We start from the raw sequence: 21,986 nt of genomic DNA on the forward strand, positions 1-21,986 counted from the left end.
TCACTGTGAGGGAATCACAGATACAGACCCACATCTTACACTGTGAGGAATCACAGATACAGACCCACATCCCATCACTGTGAGGGAATCAAAGATACAGACCCACATCCCATGACTGTGTGTGAATCCCAGATGCAGACCCACATCCCATCACTGTGAGGGAATCACAGATACAGACACACATCCCATCACTGTGCGTGAATCACAGATACAGAGCCACAGCCCATCACTGTGAGGAATCACAGATACAGACCCACATCCCATCATGCGAGGAATAACAGATACAAACCCACATCCCATCACAGTGTGTGAATCACAGATATAGACCCACATACCATCACTGTGAGGGAATCACAGATACAGACCCACATCCCATCACTGTGAGGGAATCACAGGTACAGACCCACATCCCATCACTGTGAGGGAATCACAGATACAGACCCACATCCCATCACTGTGAGTGAATCACGGATACAGACCCACATCCCATCACACTGTGGGGATCATACATACAGACCCACATCCCATCACAGTGAGGGAATCACAGATGCAGACCCACATCCCATCACTGTGTGTGAATCCCAGATGCTGACCCACATCCCATCACTGTGAGGGAATCACAGATACAGACACACATCCCATCACTGTGAGGAAATCACAGATACATACCCACATCCCATCACTGTGAGGGAATCATAGATACAGGCCCACATCCCATCACTGTGAGGAATCACAGATACAGACCCACATCCCATCACTGTGAGGAATCACAAATACAGACCCACATCCCATCATTGTGAGGGAATCACACATACAGACCCACATCCCATCACTATGAGGGAATCACAGATACAGACCCACATCCCATCACACTGAGGGAATCACAGATATAGACACACATCCCATCACACTGAGGGAATCACCGATACAGACCCACATCCCATCACTGTGAGGGAATCACAGATACAGATACACATCCCATCACTGTGTGTGAATCCCAGATGCAGACCCACATCCCATCACTGTGAGGGAATCACAGATACAGACCCACATCCCATCACTGTGAGGGTATCACAGATACAGACCCACATCCCATCACTGTGAGGGAATCACAGATACAGACACACATCCCATCACTGTGAGGGAATCACAGATACAGACACACATCCCATCACTGTGCATGAATCACAGATACAGACTCCCATCCTTTCACTGTGAGGGAATCACAGATACAGACCCACATCCCATCACTGTGAGTGAATCACAGATACAGACCCACATCCCATCACTGTGAGGATTTACAGATACAGACCCACATCCCATCACCGTTAGGGAATCACAGATACAGACCCACATCCCATCACTATGAGGGAATCACAGATACAGACCCACATCCCATCACTGTGAGGGAATCACAGATACAGACCCACATCCCATCACTGTGAGGGAATCACAGATACAGACCCACATCCCATCACTGTGTGTGAATCACAGATACAGACCCACATCCCGTCACTGTGAGGGAATCACAGGTTCAGATACACATCCCATCAGTGTGTGTGAATCCCAGATGCAGACCCTCATCCCATGACCATGAGGGAATCACAGATACAGACCCACATCCCCTCACACTGTGGGAATCACAGATACAGATCCACACCCCATCACTGTGAGGGAAACACAGATACAGACCCAAATCCCATCACTGTGAGGGAATCACAGATACAGACCCACATCCCATCACTGTGAGGGAATCACAGATACAGACCCACATCACATCATGTGAGGGAATCACAGATACAGACCCACATCCCATCACTGTGAGGAATCACAGATACAGACCCACATCACATCATGTGAGGAAATCACAGATACAGACTCACATCCCATCACTGTGAGGGAATCACAGATACAGGCCCACATCCCATCACTGTGAGGGAATCACAGATACAGACACACATCCCATCACTGTGTGTGAACCACAGATACAGACCCACATCTCATCACTGTGAGGGAATCACAGATACAGACCCACATTACATCACATCACTGTGAGGGAATCACAGATACAGACCCACATCCCATCACTGAGGGAATCACAAATACAGACCCACATCCCATCACTGTGAGGGAATCACAGGCACAGACCCGCATCCCATCACTGTGAGGAATCACTGATACAGACCCACATCCCATCACTGTGAGGTATCGCAGATACAGACCCACATCCCATCACTGTGGGAATCACAGATACAGACCCACATCCCGTCACTGTGGGGGAATCACAGATACAGACCCACATACCATCACTCTGAGTGAATCACAGATACAGACCCACACCCCATCACACTGTGGGAATCACACATACAGACCCACATCCCATCACTGTGTGTGAATTCCAGATGCAGACCCACATCCCATCACTGTGAGGGAATCCCAGATGCAGACCCACATCCCATCACTGTGAGGGAATCACAGATACAGACCCCCATCCCATCACTGTGAGGGAATCACAGATACAGACCCACATCCCATCACTGTATGTGAATCCCTGATGCAGAACCACATCCCAATCACTGTGAGGGAATCACAGATATAGACACACATCCCATCACTGTGAGGGAATCACAGATAGAGACCCACATCCCATCACTGTGGGAATCACAGATACAGACCCACAACCCTTCACTGTGAGGGAATCACAGATACAGACCCACATCCCATCACTGTGGGAATCACAGATACAGATTCACATCCCATCACTGTGAGGGAATCACAGATACAGACCCACATCCTATCACTGTGAGGAATCACAGATACAGACCCACTTCCCATCACTGTGAGGGAATCAGAGATACAGACCCACATCCCATCACTGTGTGTGAATCCCAGATGCAGACCCACATCCCATCACTCTGAGGGAATCACAGATACAGACACACATCCCATCACTGTGAGGGAATCACAGATACAGACCCACATCCCATCACTGTGTGTGAATCCCAGATGCAGACCCACATCCCATCACTGTGAGGGAATCACAGATACAGACCCACATCCCATCACTGGGAGGGAATCACAGATAGAAACCCACATCCCATCACTCTGTGAATCACAGATACAGACCCACATCCCTTCACTGTGAGGGAATCACAGATACAGACCCACATCCTAGCACTGTGAGGAATCACAGATACAGACCCACATCCCATCACTGTGAAGGAATCTCAGATACAGACCCACACCCCATCAATGTGAGGAAATCACAGATACAGACCCACATCCCATCACTGTGAGGGAATCACAGATACAGGCCCACATCCCATCACTGTGACGGAATCCCAGAGACTGACACACATCCCATCACTGTGAGTGAATCACAGATACAGACCCCCATCCCATCACTGTGAGGGATTCACATATACAGACCCACATCCCATCACTGTGAGTGAATCACAGATACAGACCCACATCCCATCACTGTGTGTGAATTCCAGATGCAGACCCACATCCCATCACTGTGAGGGAATCCCAGATGCAGACCCACATCCCATCACTGTGAGGGAATCACAGATACAGACCCCCATCCCATCACTGTGAGGGAATCATAGATACAGACCCACATCCCATCACTGTATGTGAATCCCTGATGCGGAACCACATCCCAATCACTGTGAGGGAATCACAGATACAGACACACATCCCATCACTGTGAGGGAATCACAGACAGAGACCCACATCCCATCACTGTGGGAATCACAGATACAGACCCACAACCCTTCACTGTGAGGGAATCACAGATAGAGACCCACATCCCATCACTGTGGGAATCACAGATACAGATTCACATCCCATCACTGTGAGGGAATCACAGATACAGACCCACATCCTATCACTGTGAGGAATCACAGATACAGACCCACATCCCATCACTGTGAGGGAATCACAGATACAGACCCACATCCCATCACTGTGTGTGAATCCCAGATGCAGACCCACATCCCATCACTCTGAGGGAATCACAGATACAGACACACATCCCATCACTGTGAGGGAATCACAGATACAGACCCACATCCCATCACTGTATTTGAATCCCAGATGCAGACCCACATCCCATCACTGTGAGGGAATCACAGATACAGACACACATCCCATCACTGTGAGGGAATCACAGATAGAGACCCACGTCCCATCACTGTGGGAATCACAGATACAGACCCACATCGCTTCACTGTGAGGGAATCACAGATACAGACCCACATCATATCAATGTGAGGAATCACAGACACAGACTCACATCCCATCACTGTGAGTGAATCACAGATACAGACCCACATCCCATCACCGTGAGGGAATCACAGATACAGACCAACGTCCCATCACTGTGGGAATCACAGATACAGACACACATCCCATCACTGTGAGGGAATCACACATACATACCCACACCACATCACTGTGAGGGAATCACAGATACAGACCCACATCCCATCTCTGTGAGTGAATCACGGATACAGACCCACATCGCATCACACTGAGGGAATGACAGATACCGACGCACATCGCACCACTGTGTGTGAATCCCAGATGCAGACCCACATCCCATCACTGTGAGGGAATCCCAGATACAGTCACACATCCCATCACTGTGAGGAAATCACAGATACAGACCCACATCCCATCACCGTGAGGGAATCACAGATACAGACCCACATCCCATCACTGGGAGGGAATCACAGATAGAGACCTACATCCCATCACTTAGGGAATCACAGATACAGACCCACATCCCTTCACTGTGGGGGAATCACTGATACAAACCCACATCCCATCACTCTGAGTGAATCACAGATAATGAGCCACACCCCATCACACTGTGGGAATCACAGATACAGACACACATCCCATCACTGTGTGTGAATTCCAGATGCAGACCCACATCCCATCACTGTAAGGGAATCCCAGATGCAGACCCACATCCCATCACTGTGAGGGAATCACAGATATAGACCCCCATCCCATCACTGTGAGGGAATCCCAGATGCAGACCCACATCCCATCACTGTGAGGGAATCACTGATACAGACACACATCCCATCAATGTGAGGGAATCAGAGATAGAGACCAAAATGCCATCACTGTGGGAATCACAGATGCAGACCCACATCCCTTCACTGTGAGGGAATCACAGATACAGACCCACATCATATCACAGTGAGGAATCACAGACATAGACTCACATCCCTTCACTGTGAGTGAATCACAGATACAGACCCACATCCCATCACAGTGAGGGAATCACAGATACAGACCCACATCCCATCACTGTGGGAATCACAGATACAGACACACATCCCATCACTGTGAGGGAATCACAGGTACAGATCCACTCCCCATCACTGTGAGGGAATCACAGATACAGACCCACATTCCATCACTGTGAGTGAATCACAGATACAGACCCACATCGCATCACACTGAGGGAATCACAGATACAGACCCACATCGCAACACTGTGTGTGAATCCCAGATGCAGACCCAAATCCCATCACTGTGAGGGAATCCCAGATACAGACACACATCCCATCACTGTGAGGAAATCACAGATACAGACCCACATCCCATCACTGTGAGGGAATCACAGATACAGACCCACACCCCATCACTGGGAGGGAATCACAGATAGAGACCCACATCCCATCACTGTGGGAATCACAGATACAGGCCCACATCCCTTCACTGTGAGGGAATCACAGATACAGGCCCACATCCTATCACTGTGTGGAATCACAGATAGAGACCCCCATCCCATCACTGTGAGTGAATCACAGATACAGACCCACATCCCATCACACTGAGGGAATCACAGATACAGACCCACATCGCATCACTGTGTGTGAATCCCAGATGCAGACCCACATCCTATCACTGTGAGGGAATCCCAGATACAGACACACATCCCATCACTGTGAGGAAATCACAGATACAGACCCACATCCCATCACCGTGAGGGAATCACAGATACAGACCCACATCCCATCACTGGGAGGGAATCACAGATAGCGACCCACATCCCATCACTGTGTGAATCACAGATACAGACCCACATCCCTTCACTGTGAGGGAATCTCAGATACAGACCCACATCCTATCACTGTGAGAAATCACAGATACAGACCCACATCCCATCACTGCGAGGGAATCACAGATACAGACCCACATCCCATCACTGTGCGTGAATCACAGATACAGACCCACATCCCATCACTGTGAGGAATCACAGATACAGACCCACATCCCATCATGCGAGGAATCACAGATACAAACCCACATCCCATCACAGTGTGTGAATCACAGATATAGACCCACATCCCATCACTGTGAGGGAATCACAGATACAGACCCACATCCCATCACTGTGAGGGAATCACAGGTACAGACCCACATCCCATCACTGTGAGGGAATCAGCGATACAGGCCCACATCACATCATGTGAGGGAATCACAGATACAGACCCACATCCCATCACTGTGAGGGAATCACAGATACAGACACACATCCCATCACTGTGAGGGAATCACAGATACAGACACACATCCCATCACTGTGAGGGAATCGCAGATACAGACCCACATCCCATCACTGTGAGGGAATCACAGATACAGACACACATCCCATCACTGTGAGGGAATCACAGATACAGACCCACATTACATCACATCACTGTGAGGGAATCACAGATACAGATACACATCCTAACACTGTGAGGGAATCACATATACAGACCCACATCCCATCACTGTGAGGGAATCACAGTTACAGACCCACATCCCATCACTGTGAGGGAATCACAGATACAGACCCATATCCCATCACTGAGAGGAAGTGCAGATACAGACCCACATCCCATCACTGTGAGGGAATCACAGATACAGACCCACATCCCATCACTGTGAGGGAATCACAGATACAGGCCCACATCCCAGCACTGTGAGGAAATCGCAGATACAGACCCATATCCCATCACTGTGAGGAATCACAGATACAGACCCTTATCCCATCACTGTGAGGAAGCATAGAAATAGACACACATCCCATCACTGTGAGGGAATCACAGATACAGACCCACATCCCATCACTGTGATGGAATCACAAATACAGACCCCCATCCCATCACTGTGAGGAATCACAGATACAGACCCTTATCCCATCACTGTGAGGAAGCACAGAAACAGACACACATCCCATCACTGTGAGGGAATCACAGATACAGACCCATAACCCATCACTCTGAGGGAATCACAGATACAGACACACATCCCAACACTCTGACGGAATCACATATACAGACCCACATCCCATCACTGTGAGGGAATCACAGATACAGACCCACATCCCATCACTGTGAGGGAATCACAGATATAGACCCACATCCCATCACTGTGAGGTATCGCAGATACAGACCCACATCCCATCACTGTGGGAATCACAGATACAGACCCACATCCCGTCACTGTGGGGGAATCACAGATACAGACCCACATACCATCACTCTGAGTGAATCACAGATACAGACCCACACCCCATCACACTGTGGGAATCACACATACAGACCCACATCCCATCACTGTGTGTGAATTCCAGATGCAGACCCACATCCCATCACTGTGAGGGAATCCCAGATGCAGACCCACATCCCATCACTGTGAGGGAATCACAGATACAGACCCCCATCCCATCACTGTGAGGGAATCACAGATACAGACCCACATCCCATCACTGTATGTGAATCCCTGATGCAGAACCACATCCCAATCACTGTGAGGGAATCACAGATATAGACACACATCCCATCACTGTGAGGGAATCACAGATAGAGACCCACATCCCATCACTGTGGGAATCACAGATACAGACCCACAACCCTTCACTGTGAGGGAATCACAGATACAGACCCACATCCCATCACTGTGGGAATCACAGATACAGATTCACATCCCATCACTGTGAGGGAATCACAGATACAGACCCACATCCTATCACTGTGAGGAATCACAGATACAGACCCACTTCCCATCACTGTGAGGGAATCACAGATACAGACCCACATCCCATCACTGTGTGTGAATCCCAGATGCAGACCCACATCCCATCACTCTGAGGGAATCACAGATACAGACACACATCCCATCACTGTGAGGGAATCACAGATACAGACCCACATCCCATCACTGTGTGTGAATCCCAGATGCAGACCCACATCCCATCACTGTGAGGGAATCACAGATACAGACCCACATCCCATCACTGGGAGGGAATCACAGATAGAAACCCACATCCCATCACTCTGTGAATCACAGATACAGACCCACATCCCTTCACTGTGAGGGAATCACAGATACAGACCCACATCCTAGCACTGTGAGGAATCACAGATACAGACCCACATCCCATCACTGTGAAGGAATCTCAGATACAGACCCACACCCCATCAATGTGAGGAAATCACAGATACAGACCCACATCCCATCACTGTGAGGGAATCACAGATACAGGCCCACATCCCATCACTGTGACGGAATCCCAGAGACTGACACACATCCCATCACTGTGAGTGAATCACAGATACAGACCCCCATCCCATCACTGTGAGGGATTCACATATACAGACCCACATCCCATCACTGTGAGTGAATCACAGATACAGACCCACATCCCATCACTGTGTGTGAATTCCAGATGCAGACCCACATCCCATCACTGTGAGGGAATCCCAGATGCAGACCCACATCCCATCACTGTGAGGGAATCACAGATACAGACCCCCATCCCATCACTGTGAGGGAATCATAGATACAGACCCACATCCCATCACTGTATGTGAATCCCTGATGCGGAACCACATCCCAATCACTGTGAGGGAATCACAGATACAGACACACATCCCATCACTGTGAGGGAATCACAGACAGAGACCCACATCCCATCACTGTGGGAATCACAGATACAGACCCACAACCCTTCACTGTGAGGGAATCACAGATAGAGACCCACATCCCATCACTGTGGGAATCACAGATACAGATTCACATCCCATCACTGTGAGGGAATCACAGATACAGACCCACATCCTATCACTGTGAGGAATCACAGATACAGACCCACATCCCATCACTGTGAGGGAATCACAGATACAGACCCACATCCCATCACTGTGTGTGAATCCCAGATGCAGACCCACATCCCATCACTCTGAGGGAATCACAGATACAGACACACATCCCATCACTGTGAGGGAATCACAGATACAGACCCACATCCCATCACTGTGTGTGAATCCCAGATGCAGACCCACATCCCATCACTGTGAGGGAATCACAGATACAGACCCACATCCCATCACTGGGAGGGAATCACAGATAGAGACCCACATCCCATCACTCTGTGAATCACAGATACAGACCCACATCCCTTCACTGTGAGGGAATCACTGATACAGACCCACATCCTATCACTGTGAGGAATCACAAATACAGACCCACATCCCATCACTGTGAAGGAATCTCAGATACAGACCCACACCCCATCAATGTGAGAAAATCACAGATACAGACCCACATCCCATCACTGTGAGGGAATCACAGATACAGACCCACATCCCATCACTGTGACGGAATCACAGAGACTGACACACATCCCATCACTGCGAGTGAATCACAGATACAGACCCCCATCCCATCACTGTGAGGGATTCACATATACAGACCCACATCCCATCACTGTGAGTGAATCACAGATACAGACCCACATCCCATCACTGTGTGTGAATTCCAGATGCAGACCCACATCCCATCACAGTGAGGGAATCCCAGATGCAGACCCACATCCCATCACTGTGAGGGAATCACAGATACAGACCCCCATCCCATCACTGTGAGGGAATCACAGATACAGACCCACATCCCATCACTGTATGTGAATCCCTGATGCAGAACCACATCCCAATCACTGTGAGGGAATCACAGATACAGACACACATCCCATCACTGTGAGGGAATCACAGATAGAGACCCACATCCCATCACTGTGGGAATCACAGATACAGACCCACAACCCTTCACTGTGAGGGAATCACAGATAGAGACCCACATCCCATCACTGTGGGAATCACAGATACAGATTCACATCCCATCACTGTGAGGGAATCACAGATACAGACCCACATCCTATCACTGTGAGGAATCACAGATACAGACCCACATCCCATCACTGTGAGGGAATCACAGATACAGACCCACATCCCATCACTGTGTGTGAATCCCAGATGCAGACCCACATCCCATCACTCTGAGGGAATCACAGATACAGACACACATCCCATCACTGTGAGGGAATCACAGATACAGACCCACATCCCATCACTGTGAGGGAATCACAGATACAGACCCACATCCCATCACTGGGAGGGAATCACAGATAGAGACCCACATCCCATCACTCTGTGAATCACAGATACAGACCCACATCCCTTCACTGTGAGGGAATCACAGATACAGACCCACATCCTAGCACTGTGAGGAATCACAGATACAGACCCACATCCCATCACTGTGAAGGAATCTCAGATACAGACCCACACCCCATCCATGTGAGGAAATCACAGATACAGACCCACATCCCATCACTGTGAGGGAATCACAGATACAGACCCACATCCCATCACTGTGACGGAATCACAGAGACTGACACACATCCCATCACTGTGAGTGAATCACAGATACAGACCCCCATCCCATCACTGTGAGGGATTCACATATACAGACCCACATCCCATCACTGTGAGTGAATCACAGATACAGACCCACATCCCATCACTGTGTGTGAATTCCAGATGCAGACCCACATCCCATCACTGTGAGGGAATCCCAGATGCAGACCCACATCCCATCTCTGTGAGGGAATCACAGATACAGACCCCCATCCCATCACTGTGAGGGAATCACAGATACAGACCCACATCCCATCACTGTATGTGAATCCCTGATGCAGAACCACATCCCAATCACTGTGAGGGAATCACAGATACAGACACACATCCCATCACTGTGAGGGAATCACAGATACAGACCCACATCCCATCACTGGGAGGGAATCACAGATAGAGACCCACATCCCATCACTCTGTGAATCACAGATACAGACCCACATCCCTTCACTGTGAGGGAATCACAGATACAGACCCACATCCTATCACTGTGAGGAATCACAGATACAGACCCACATCCCATCACTGTGAAGGAATCTCAGATACAGACCCACACCCCATCAATGTGAGGAAATCACAGATACAGACCCACATCCCATCACTGTGAGGGAATCACAGATACAGACCCACATCCCATCACTGTGACGGAATCACAGAGACTGACACACATCCCATCACTGTGAGTGAATCACAGATACAGACCCCCATCCCATCACTGTGAGGGATTCACATATATAGACCCACATCCCATCACTGTGTGTGAATTCCAGATGCAGACCCACATCCCATCACTGTGAGGGAATCCCAGATGCAGACCCACATCCCATCACTGTGAGGGAATCACAGATACAGACCCCCATCCCATCACTGTGAGGGAATCACAGATACAGACCCACATCCCATCACTGTATGTGAATCCCTGATGCAGAACCACATCCCAATCACTGTGAGGGAATCACAGATACAGACACACATCCCTTCACTGTGAGGGAATCACAGATAGAGACCCACATCCCATCACTGTGGGAATCACAGATACCGACCCACAACCCTTCACTGTGAGGGAATCACAGATAGAGACCCACATCCCATCTCTGTGGGAATCACAGATACAGATTCACATCCCATCACTGTGAGGGAATCACAGATACAGACCCACATCCTATCACTGTGAGGAATCACAGATACAGACCCACATCCCATCACTGTGAGGGAATCACAGATACAGACCCACATCCCATCACTGTGTGTGAATCCCAGATGCAGACCCACATCCCATCACTCTGAGGGAATCACAGATACAGACACACATCCCATCACTGTGAGGGAATCACAGATACAGACCCACATCCCATCACTGTGTGTGAATCCCAGATGCAGACCCACATCCCATCACTGTGATGGAATCACAGATACAGACCCACATCCCATCACTGGGAGGGAATCACAGATAGAGACCCACATCCCATCACTGTGAGGAAATCACAGATTGAGCCGGATTTCTCTCTTCGATGTTGGTCGTGTTGGGCATTCCTTATCTGCACAACTTGATTTTTCTTTTAAAATTTGGAAGGACATTGCAATATTTGGACCTTTGGATGCTGACCTGAAGTTTCTTAAAAATGATCATAGTTCACCTTGGAAGTGTTCAGAAGCATGCCTTTTTCCAAGAATCAACTGATCAGCATGGTCCTTGAGGGGGGAAGAGCTATGTGCTTGTTTGCATTGCAAAAAGCTCGTGAGTTACTGGAACTTACATGACAGGCATGACCTTTAAGTTTTGGACTTGTCCATTTGAGTTCAGTTGGGACTGAACTGAGAAAGTAAAAGCTGCCCAGCACGCCGTCTTGCCTTGCCTGAAATAAAGTTGTTGTCAGAATCACAGAATCACACAGTGCAGAAGAGGCCCTTCGGCCCAGCGAGTCTGCACTGACACGTGAGAAACACCTGACCTACCTCCCTAATCCCATTTACCAGCACTTGGCCCATTGCTTTGAATGTTATGATGTGCCAAGTGCTCACCGAGATACTTTTTAAAGGATGTGAGTTAACCTGCCTCCACCACCCTCCCAGGCAGCGCATTCCAGACCGTCACCACCCCCTGGGTAAAAATGTTTCTCCTCACATCCCCCCTAAACCTCCTGCCCCTTACCTTGAACTTGTGTCCCCTCGTGACTGACCCTTCAACTAAAGGGAACAGCTGCTCCCTATCCACCCTGTCCATGCCCCTCATAATCTTGTACACCTCGATCAGGTCACCCCTCAGTCTTCTCTGCTCCACCGAAAACAACCCAAGTCTATCCAACCTCTCTTCATAACTTAAATGTTTCATCCCAGGCAACTTCCTGGTGAATCTCCTCTGCACCCCCTCCAGTGCAATCACATCCTTCCTATAATGTGGCAACCAGAACTGCACACAGTACTCCAGCTGTGGCCTCACCAAGGTTCTATACCACTCCAACTTGACCACTTTTATAACCTATGCTTCATTTGATAAAGGCCATATGCCTTTGTCACCACCCCACTAACATGCCCCTCCGCCTTCCGAGATCTATGGACACACAGGCCAGAGTCCCTTTTTTCTTCAGAACTTCGTAGTGTCATGCCGTTCATTGAATACTTCCTTGTCAAATTACTCCTTCCCAAGTGTATCACCTCACACTTTTAGGGTTAAATTCCATCTGCCACTTATCTGCCCATTTGACCATCCTGTCTATATCTTCCTGTAGCCCAAGCTAAGTATCCAGCTAAGAATCTTCAGCTCAGTGAAGATTGTCCATTTTTTTTTTAAACTGAGACTCTGAGACAACAGGGATTGACCCAGTTATATTCTCTGCCTTGTCGAAGCTCCTTTGGTGAGAGCCTCCAGACTTCTGTCGGGACCCTCACAAGAGGGAGCTCAATATTGGTAGCGTCAAGACCCTGTGAAGTTTATCCTTTACTTAATAACGCCTATTCTCTAAAGACCCCCCCCATCTCTGTAGAGAGACCCTAGCTGTTTGTCCTTTTTTTGTGTGCTTGTGTATGTGTGTATGTTGGGGTATTTTTAAAAGGGATAGATAGTTATACTTCCAGAGTACAATTATTGTTGACCAGTCCTTGCAACTTGTTTTTTAATAAAATAAATTTTGTTTTATAATAAAACAATCATTCTGAATTTATTGAAAGATGCCTGGTTGAAGTCTCTTTTAATCTGGGTCTAACAGAAGTGAAGGTATATAATTGACCATTTTGTGAGTCAAGTAAATTTTTAAAGCAATAGTGCGACCCGCAGAGTAGTGGGGCTAGAGAAACTGTCCACTCCTCCCATCCCAGTCGTAACAGTAGCAGGAGTTCAAAAATTTCATGGCTCATCATGCCTGCCTCAGGAGAAAATGTCAGCAAAGATGGGATTTTTACACCAGGATTGGCAGGTGCAAATGGGAGTCAGGCCCGCTGCCCCTTGAAAGAGTTTGGAGGCAGCCCCAGGGGCTTTTGTGTACCAAGGTGGGCAGTTTAAAATGCACATTTTGGTGCTGTGGGACTCTGTACCAGTTGCAATAAAAACTCTAAGTCCCTCTACCCAAACTCTCAATAAACCCTCATACCCTCCACACATAATAGGTCTTAGCTGAGAGCCCAGACACCCAAAGGAGAGTGCAAACAGCTGCACCCCAGGGAAAACATTACAGCTGTAGATCTTGGGTCTATTCTGTCAATTGCACAATGTTTATTTGCACAAGATAAAGAGTTTTCAAGTACTTGCAGTTTCTGCTATTGATACTTTAAAGGGTCTGGATGATTGACAATTTTATTGGCCTATACAGATTCTATACAGTGCGTGTAATGTGCGATTGAGCATGAAAGTGCTATAGCTTGGCATGGAGTATAAGAGGGGCCATGGGTGGTGGAGCAGCATAGCTTTTCATGGAGGGTATGAGGGGCCATTGGGGGTGGGTGGGGAGCATAGGTTGGCATGGGGTGTATAGGCAAGACTTTTTGAACTTATCTTTCAAAGAGTCCCTCATCCAGACTATGCTTCCCGACACCTCTGAGGTGCCTTTAAAAACTGGCCCAATTTCATGAAACTTGTGGAGGACTAGGACATGCCTATCATCGCTATGGAGCCGGCCAGGTCAGGAATGCAGGATGTGTGTTCCTAACCTGCAGCAGTCTGCAGCCTTAACCCACACTGGAAAGCCCGGGAATGCGGTCGGGAATCCTGAAATTGGTTCCCGGCCACCATTTTCACACCTCCATGGAGCCTCCCTGACTATGTGAAAATCCAGCCCATAGACTCACTCCCATCACTGTAAGGAATCACAGATAAAGACCAACCCCATGTTAAAATGTTGGTTACAGCCACAGGAGCACTGACAAATGTCGACCAATGATGATGAAGATGCTGATATCATTTCATGATGTTGTCCAATGATCAGGCAGTTTGAAATGATTTCACTAACAATACTTCTTTGAATCACACAACAGGACCCAATTGATCTGGGATGGAAGCCTTATGTTAGTACCTGGCTAGAAAGACTCCCAGTGGAGCTGCCTCGGAAAGCAAGAGGATACTTACAGACGCTTTTTGACAAAAGCATTTCAGCAGGCCTGAACTTTGTGAGGAGTCACCAAAAATTACAGCAAGTTGCCGTCACAGATTTGGGGATAGTGATGACTCTTTGCCACCTGTTACAAGCTTTTCTGGGCTTCATGAGCAAGAATGGTGGTTTCGGAGTCGGTAAGTAGATCGGTGATTGTAATCCTCATTGTGACTTTTGAAATTAAACACACAAGAAAGCAGGAACAGAGAGACAATAACAAAAAGCTAAAAGCTACTGCAGATGCTGGAAATCCAAAACAAAAACAGAATTACCTGGAAAAACTCAGCAGGTCTGGCAGCATCGGTGGAGAAGAAATCAGTTAACGTTTCGAGTCCTCATGACCCTTCGGCAGAACTGAGTATAGTTAGGAGAACGGTGAAATATAAGCTGGTCTAAGGTTGGGGGGCGGGGGGAGAGAGAAGTTGAGGGTGGGGTGATTGTGGAGATAAGCAAGCAGTGATAGGAGCAGATAATCAAAAGATGTCACAGACAAAAGGATCAAAGAGGTGTTGAAGGTGGTGATATTATCTAAGAAAAGTGCTAATTAAGAATGGAAGGCAGGATACTCAAGGTACAGCTCTAGTGGGGGTGGGGTGGAAAGACTAACAAAGTTTTAGTTTTAGATTTAAAAATAATGGAAATAGGTGGGAAAAGAAGAATCTATATAAATTATTGAAAAAAAAGGGAGGGGGGGAGAAACGGGGTGGGGAAGAGGGGAGGGGGACTTTAAGATCTAAAGTTGTTGAATTCAATATTCAGCCCGGAAGGCTGTAAAGTGCCTAGTCGGAAGATGAGGTGCTGTTCCTCCAGTTTGCGTTGGGCTTCACTGGAACAATGCAGCAAGCCAAGGACAGACATGTGGGCAAGAGAACAGGGTGGAGTGTTAAAATGGCAAGCGACAGGGAGGTTTGGGTCTTTCTTGTGGACAGACCGCAGGTGTTCTGCAAAGCGGTCGCCCAGTTTGCGTTTGGTCTCTCCAATGTAGAGGAGACCGCACTGGGAGCAACGAATGCAGTAGACTAAGTTAGGGGAAATGCAAGTGAAATGCTGCTTCACTTGAAAGGAGTGTTTGGGCCCTTGGACGGTGAGGAGAGAGGAAGTGAAGGGGCAGGTGTTGCATCTTCTGCGTGGGCATGGGGAGGTGCCATAGGTGGGGGTTGAGGAGTAGGGGGTGATGGAGGAGTGGACCAGGGTGTCCCGGAGGGAACGATCCCTACGGAATGCCGCCAGGGGGGGTGAAGGGAAGATGTGTTTGGTGGTGGCATCATGCTGGAGTTGGCGGAAATGGCGGAGGATGATCCTTTGAATGCGGAGGCTGGTGGGGTGATAAGTGAGGACAAGGGGGACCCTATCATGTTTCTGGGAGGGAGGAGAAGGCATGAGGGCGGATGCGCGGGAGATGGGCCGGACACGGTTGAGGGCCCTGTCAACGACCGTGGGTGGAAAACCTCGGTTAAAGAAGAAGGAGGACATGTCAGAGGAACTGTTTTTGAAGGTAGCGTCATCAGAACAGATGCGACGGAGGCGAAGGAACTGAGAGAATGGGATGGAGTCCTTACAGGAAGCGGGGTGTGAGGAGCTGTAGTCGAGGTAGCTGTGGGAGTCGGTAGGCTTGTAATGGATATTGGTGGACAGTCTATCAACAGAAATTGAGACAGAGAGGTCAAGGAAGGGAAGAGAAGTGTCAGAGATGGACCATGTGAAAATGATGGAGGGGTGGAGATTGGAAGCAAAATTAATAAATTTTTCCAGGTCCCGACGAGAGCATGAAGCAGCACCAAAGTAATCATCGATGTACCGGAGAAAGAGTTGTGGGAGGGGGCCGGAGTAGGACTGGAACAAGGAATGTTCCACATACCCCATAAAGAGACAGGCATAGCTGGGGCCCATGCGAGTACCCATAGCCACACCTTTTATTTGGAGGAAGTGAGAGGAGTTAAAGGAGAAATTGTTCAGTGTGAGAACAAGTTCAGCCAGACGGAGGAGAGTAGTGGTGGATGGGGATTGTTCAGGCCTCTGTTCAAGGAAGAAGCTAAGGGCCCTCAGACCATCCTGGTGGGGGATGGAGGTGTAGAGGGATTGGACATCCATGGTGAAGAGGAAGCGGTTGGAGCCAGGGAACTGGAAATTGTTAATGTGACGTAAGGTGTCAGAGGAATCACAGATGTAGGTGGGAAGGGATGTAGGTCGTTGACAGGGCCCTCAACCGTGTCCGGCCCATATCCCGCGCATCCGCCCTCACGCCTTCTCCTCCCTCCCAGAAACATGATAGGGTCCCCCTTGTCCTCACTTATCACCCCACCAGCCTCCGCATTCAAAGGATCATCCTCCGCCATTTCCGCCAACTCCAGCATGATGCCACCACCAAACACATCTTCCCTTCACCCCCCCGGCGGCATTCCATAGGGATCGTTCCCTCCGGAACACTCTGGTCCACTCCTCCATCACCCCCTACTCCTCAACCCCCACCTATGGCACCTCCCCATGCCCACGCAGAAGATGCAACACCTGCCCCTTCACTTCCTCTCTCCTCACCGTCCAAGGGCCCAAACACTCCTTTCAAGTGAAGCAACATTTCACTTGCATTTCCCCTAACTTAGTCTACTGCATTCGTTGCTCCCAGTGCGGTCTCCTCTACATTGGAGAGACCAAACGCAAACTGGGCGACCGCTTTGCAGAACACCTGCGGTCTGTCCACAAGAAAGACCCAAACCCCCCTGTCGCTTGCCATTTTAACACTCCACCCTGTTCTCTTGCCCACATGTCTGTCCTTGGCTTGCTGCATTGTTCCAGTGAAGCCCAACGCAAACTGGAGGAACAGTACCTCATCTTCCGACTAGGCACTTTGCAGCCTTCCGGGCTGAATATTGAATTCAACAACTTTAGATCTTAAAGTCCCCCTCCCCCCATCCCCACCCCGTTTCTCCCCCCCTCCCTTTTCTTTCAATAATTTATATGGATTCTTCTTTTCCCACCTATTTCCATTATTTTTAAATCTAAAACTAAAACTTTGTTAGTCTTTCCACCCCACCCTCACTAGAGCTGTACCTTGAGTATCCTGCCTTCCATTCTTAATTAGCACTTTTCTTAGATAATATCACCACCTTCAACACCTCTTTGATCCTTTTGTCTGTGACATCTTTTGATTATCTGCTCCTATCACTGCTTGCTTATCTCCACAATCACCCCACCCTCAACTTCTCTCTCCCCCCGCCCCCCAACCTTAGACCAGCTTATATTTCACCTTTCTCCTAACTATACTCAGTTCTGCGGAAGGGTCATGAGGACTCGAAACGTTAACTGATTTCTTCTCCACCGATGCTGCCAGACCTGCTGAGTTTTTCCAGGTAATTCTGTTTTTGTTTTGTAACAGAGAGACAATGGTGTGTATGCACAAAACTCTTTGAAGTTGAAAAGACAATGGATAAAGAGAAATTGGGTGTTTTCAGTGTAGAGGGAGCTTTACTCTGTATCTAACCCTGTGCTGTACCTGTCCTGGGAGTGTCTGATGGGGACAGTGGAAAGTGTTCCATTTCCTAGCACTATTGCCTTAATGAAAAGCCTGAACCAATCGTGACTGACACCGAAAGGAGGTGAGAAAGATCTTACTTCACTGTGAAGAACACCTCGATTTACTGTGCGAAAGATCAACGCGCCTTTTATTTTTAACAGTTGACTCATTTTACTTACTGCTCTATAAATCTCCTAACTCTCCAGCGGGCATGTGTTTCTTCAGATTGACAGTCGAATCTTGCTGGGAATGGTAAGAACATCATGTTCTGCAGCAGTACAAGTGTTGCAGGCAGAAAAAGAGACAGTTTAATTGCTAATGTAGTGATTATTCTCCAAGGAAAATACTGACTTACTTTCCCACACAGGTCACTCAGTGAATAATCTAAATCCTCAGATCCCATGAGAGCTTTGCTGGTGTGTATTTACTGTTCCCCAGCAGCAGCGTCATTTAAATATATACACACATATAAATATTATATATTTATATACACATACATATAAATATTTTATTTGCAGTCTTTAGAATACATTGTACTGCATGCTTTCAGTTGCTGTTCTGTAAACTGCACAATAGGATGAATTACAGGTAACTCACAGTGACCTATATTGCAGAGCAGAAACTGGTGGAGGGACATATTGAAAAAATAGCAGATATTTAGGCATTTCATAAAGGAGGAAAGGTGCAGGAATGGGTGGATTTTCCATTCCGGGACTAAGTCCCGTAGCTGAGGAGGATACGGGGAATGTTTCCCACTGCGGAGGCTGCTGGGAATTCGCACCATATTGCGTGACACCAGCCTGATTAATTTTGTAATCGGGGGTTTCCTGAAGTATCGCGTGGTGGGGCGGACTGGATGGCGCGCGTCCTGCCGACATATCAGGGCGCCATATTTAAAAAGCACCCAGACAGTTAAGGGGGGAGATGACCCGAAGAGGATAGGGACCTCAGGCGTCCAAATTCAGCGAATCCTCCCTTGACGAAGTAGAGGACAGGAGGAACGTCCTCTATTGAGGATGGGAGGAGGAGGTCAAGCAGGGAGACGAACCTGGCATAGGAGGAGGTGCCCAAGGTGAGCACTGGAGGACTGCCCTGCAATGCAGGAAGTGGATGAATGGCCTCATCCGCTCCGCCAAGGTAAGCGAACCCTCAACTACTCACACTCACCTCACTGAGGGAACATGGGCCTCAGTGGAAATGTGATAAGGTGATGCCCCAGAGCCCCACTGCAATCCATCTAGTCTGTAGGAGGAGAGGCCACTGTTCTAGTCTGTAGGAGGAGAGGCCACTGTGGGTCCTTGACCCTTCCACAAAGAGAACTCACATGCTGTCTGGGAGCCGTTGTGGGTGGTGGTGGTGGGTGTTATGACGTAGCAGGTGATGCATGCCAGGTGGACCAAATCCAGGAGGGAAACCTGGTCACGCTATCACAACCGTTCTGCAATTTGTATTGATTTCGAGATGCGTGCACTGAATTCAGAAGTAATAAGTCCACCAAGACTTTTAGCGATTTTTAAAAAATTAAATATTTCTGAACAAAATAAAAGATGTCAAGCACATACACAAGACTACAATTACTACTATAATAATTCCTTATTAATCTACCCGGATATGTGGAAAATTGCCCAGGTATGTCCTGTACACAAAAAGCAGGACAAATCCAACTCGGCCAATTACCGCCCCATTCTACTCTCCATCAGTAAAGTAATGGAAGGGGTCATCAACAGTGCTATCAAGTGGCACTTGCTTAACAATAACCTGCTCACTGATGCCCAGTTTGGGTTCTGCCAGGGCCACTCAGCTCCTGACCTCATTACAGCCTTAGTTCAAACATGGACAAAAGAGCTGAACCCCCGAGGTGAGGTGAGAGTGATTGCCCTTGACATCAAGACCACATTTGACCAAGTGTGGCATCAAGGAGCCCTAGCAAAATTGGAGTCAATGGGAATCAGGGGGAAAACTCTCCACTGGTTGGAGTCATACCTAGCACAAAGGAAGATGGTTGTCGTTGTTGGAGGTCAGTCATCTCAGCCCCAGGACATCACTGCAGGTGTTCCTCAGGGTAGTGTCCTAGGCACAACCGTCTTCAGTTGCTTCATCAATGACTTTCCTTCCACCATAAAGTCAGAAGTGGGGATGTTCACTGATGATTGCACAATGTTCAGCACCATTCGCGACTCCTCAGATACTGAAGCAGTCCCTGTCTAAAAGCAGCAAGACCTGGACAACATCCAGGCTTGGGCTGACAAGTGGTAACATTGACGCCACACAAGTGTCAGGCAATGACCATCTCCAATAAGAGAGAATCTAACCATCGCCCCTTGATGTTCAATGGCATTACCATCACTGAATCCCCCACTATCAACACCCTCGGGGTTATCACTGACCAGAAACTGAACTGGACTAGCCATACAAATACTGTGGCTACAAGAGCAGGTCAAAGGTTAGGAATCATGTGACGAGAAACTCACCTCCTGACTCCCCAAAGCCTCTCCACCATCTATAAGGCACAAATCAGGAGTGTGATGGAATACTCCCCACTTGCCTGGATGAGTGCAGCTCCCACAACACTGAAGAAGCTGGACGCCATCCAGGACAAAGAAGTGCACTTGATTGGCACCACATCCACAAATATTCATTCCCTGCACCACCGACGCACGGTAGCAGCAGTGTGTACCATCTACATGATGCACTGCAGGAATTCGCCAAGGCTTCTTAGACAGCAGCTTCAAAACCCATGACCACTACCATCTAGAAGGACAAGGGCAGCAGATAGATGGGGACACCACCGCCTGGAAGTTCTGCTCCGAGCCACTTACCATTCCACTGTCACTGGATCAAAATCCTGGAACTCCCTTCCTAACAGCACTGTGGGTGTCCTGGACGGTGTCCAGCTTCTTCAATGTTGTAGGAGCTGCACTCATCCAGGCAATGGAGAGTATTCCATCACACTCCTGAAATTGCAGCAGTTCAAGAAGGCAGCTCAGCACCACCTTCTCAAGGGCAACTAGGGATGGGCAATAAATGCTGGCCCAGCCAACAAAGCCCACATCCCCTGAATGAAAAAAAAACCTGACTCCCAGTTACACCCCCTTTAAGGAATGATCCAAAAAAAGATTTTAG

General features: G+C 48.4%; 1 protein-coding gene across 1 annotated transcript in view; it reads left to right on the forward strand.

Moving 5' to 3' along the window:
* LOC144681154 (dynein axonemal heavy chain 6-like) overlaps positions 1 to 21,986 on the forward strand; it is a gene marked incomplete at its 3' end in the record, with an annotated part of 934,896 nt that overhangs the window by 521,169 nt on the left and 391,741 nt on the right. The window contains exon 37 of the mRNA XM_078542881.1: positions 15,237 to 15,489. Within this exon, the coding sequence (XP_078399007.1) occupies positions 15,237 to 15,489 (253 nt within the window). The remainder of the gene's footprint in view (positions 1 to 15,236; positions 15,490 to 21,986) is intronic.

The sequence above is a fragment of the Cetorhinus maximus genome, chromosome 5 (genome assembly GCF_964194155.1).
Source record: "Cetorhinus maximus chromosome 5, sCetMax3.hap1.1, whole genome shotgun sequence".
In the NCBI taxonomy this organism is placed as follows: domain Eukaryota; kingdom Metazoa; phylum Chordata; class Chondrichthyes; order Lamniformes; family Cetorhinidae; genus Cetorhinus; species Cetorhinus maximus.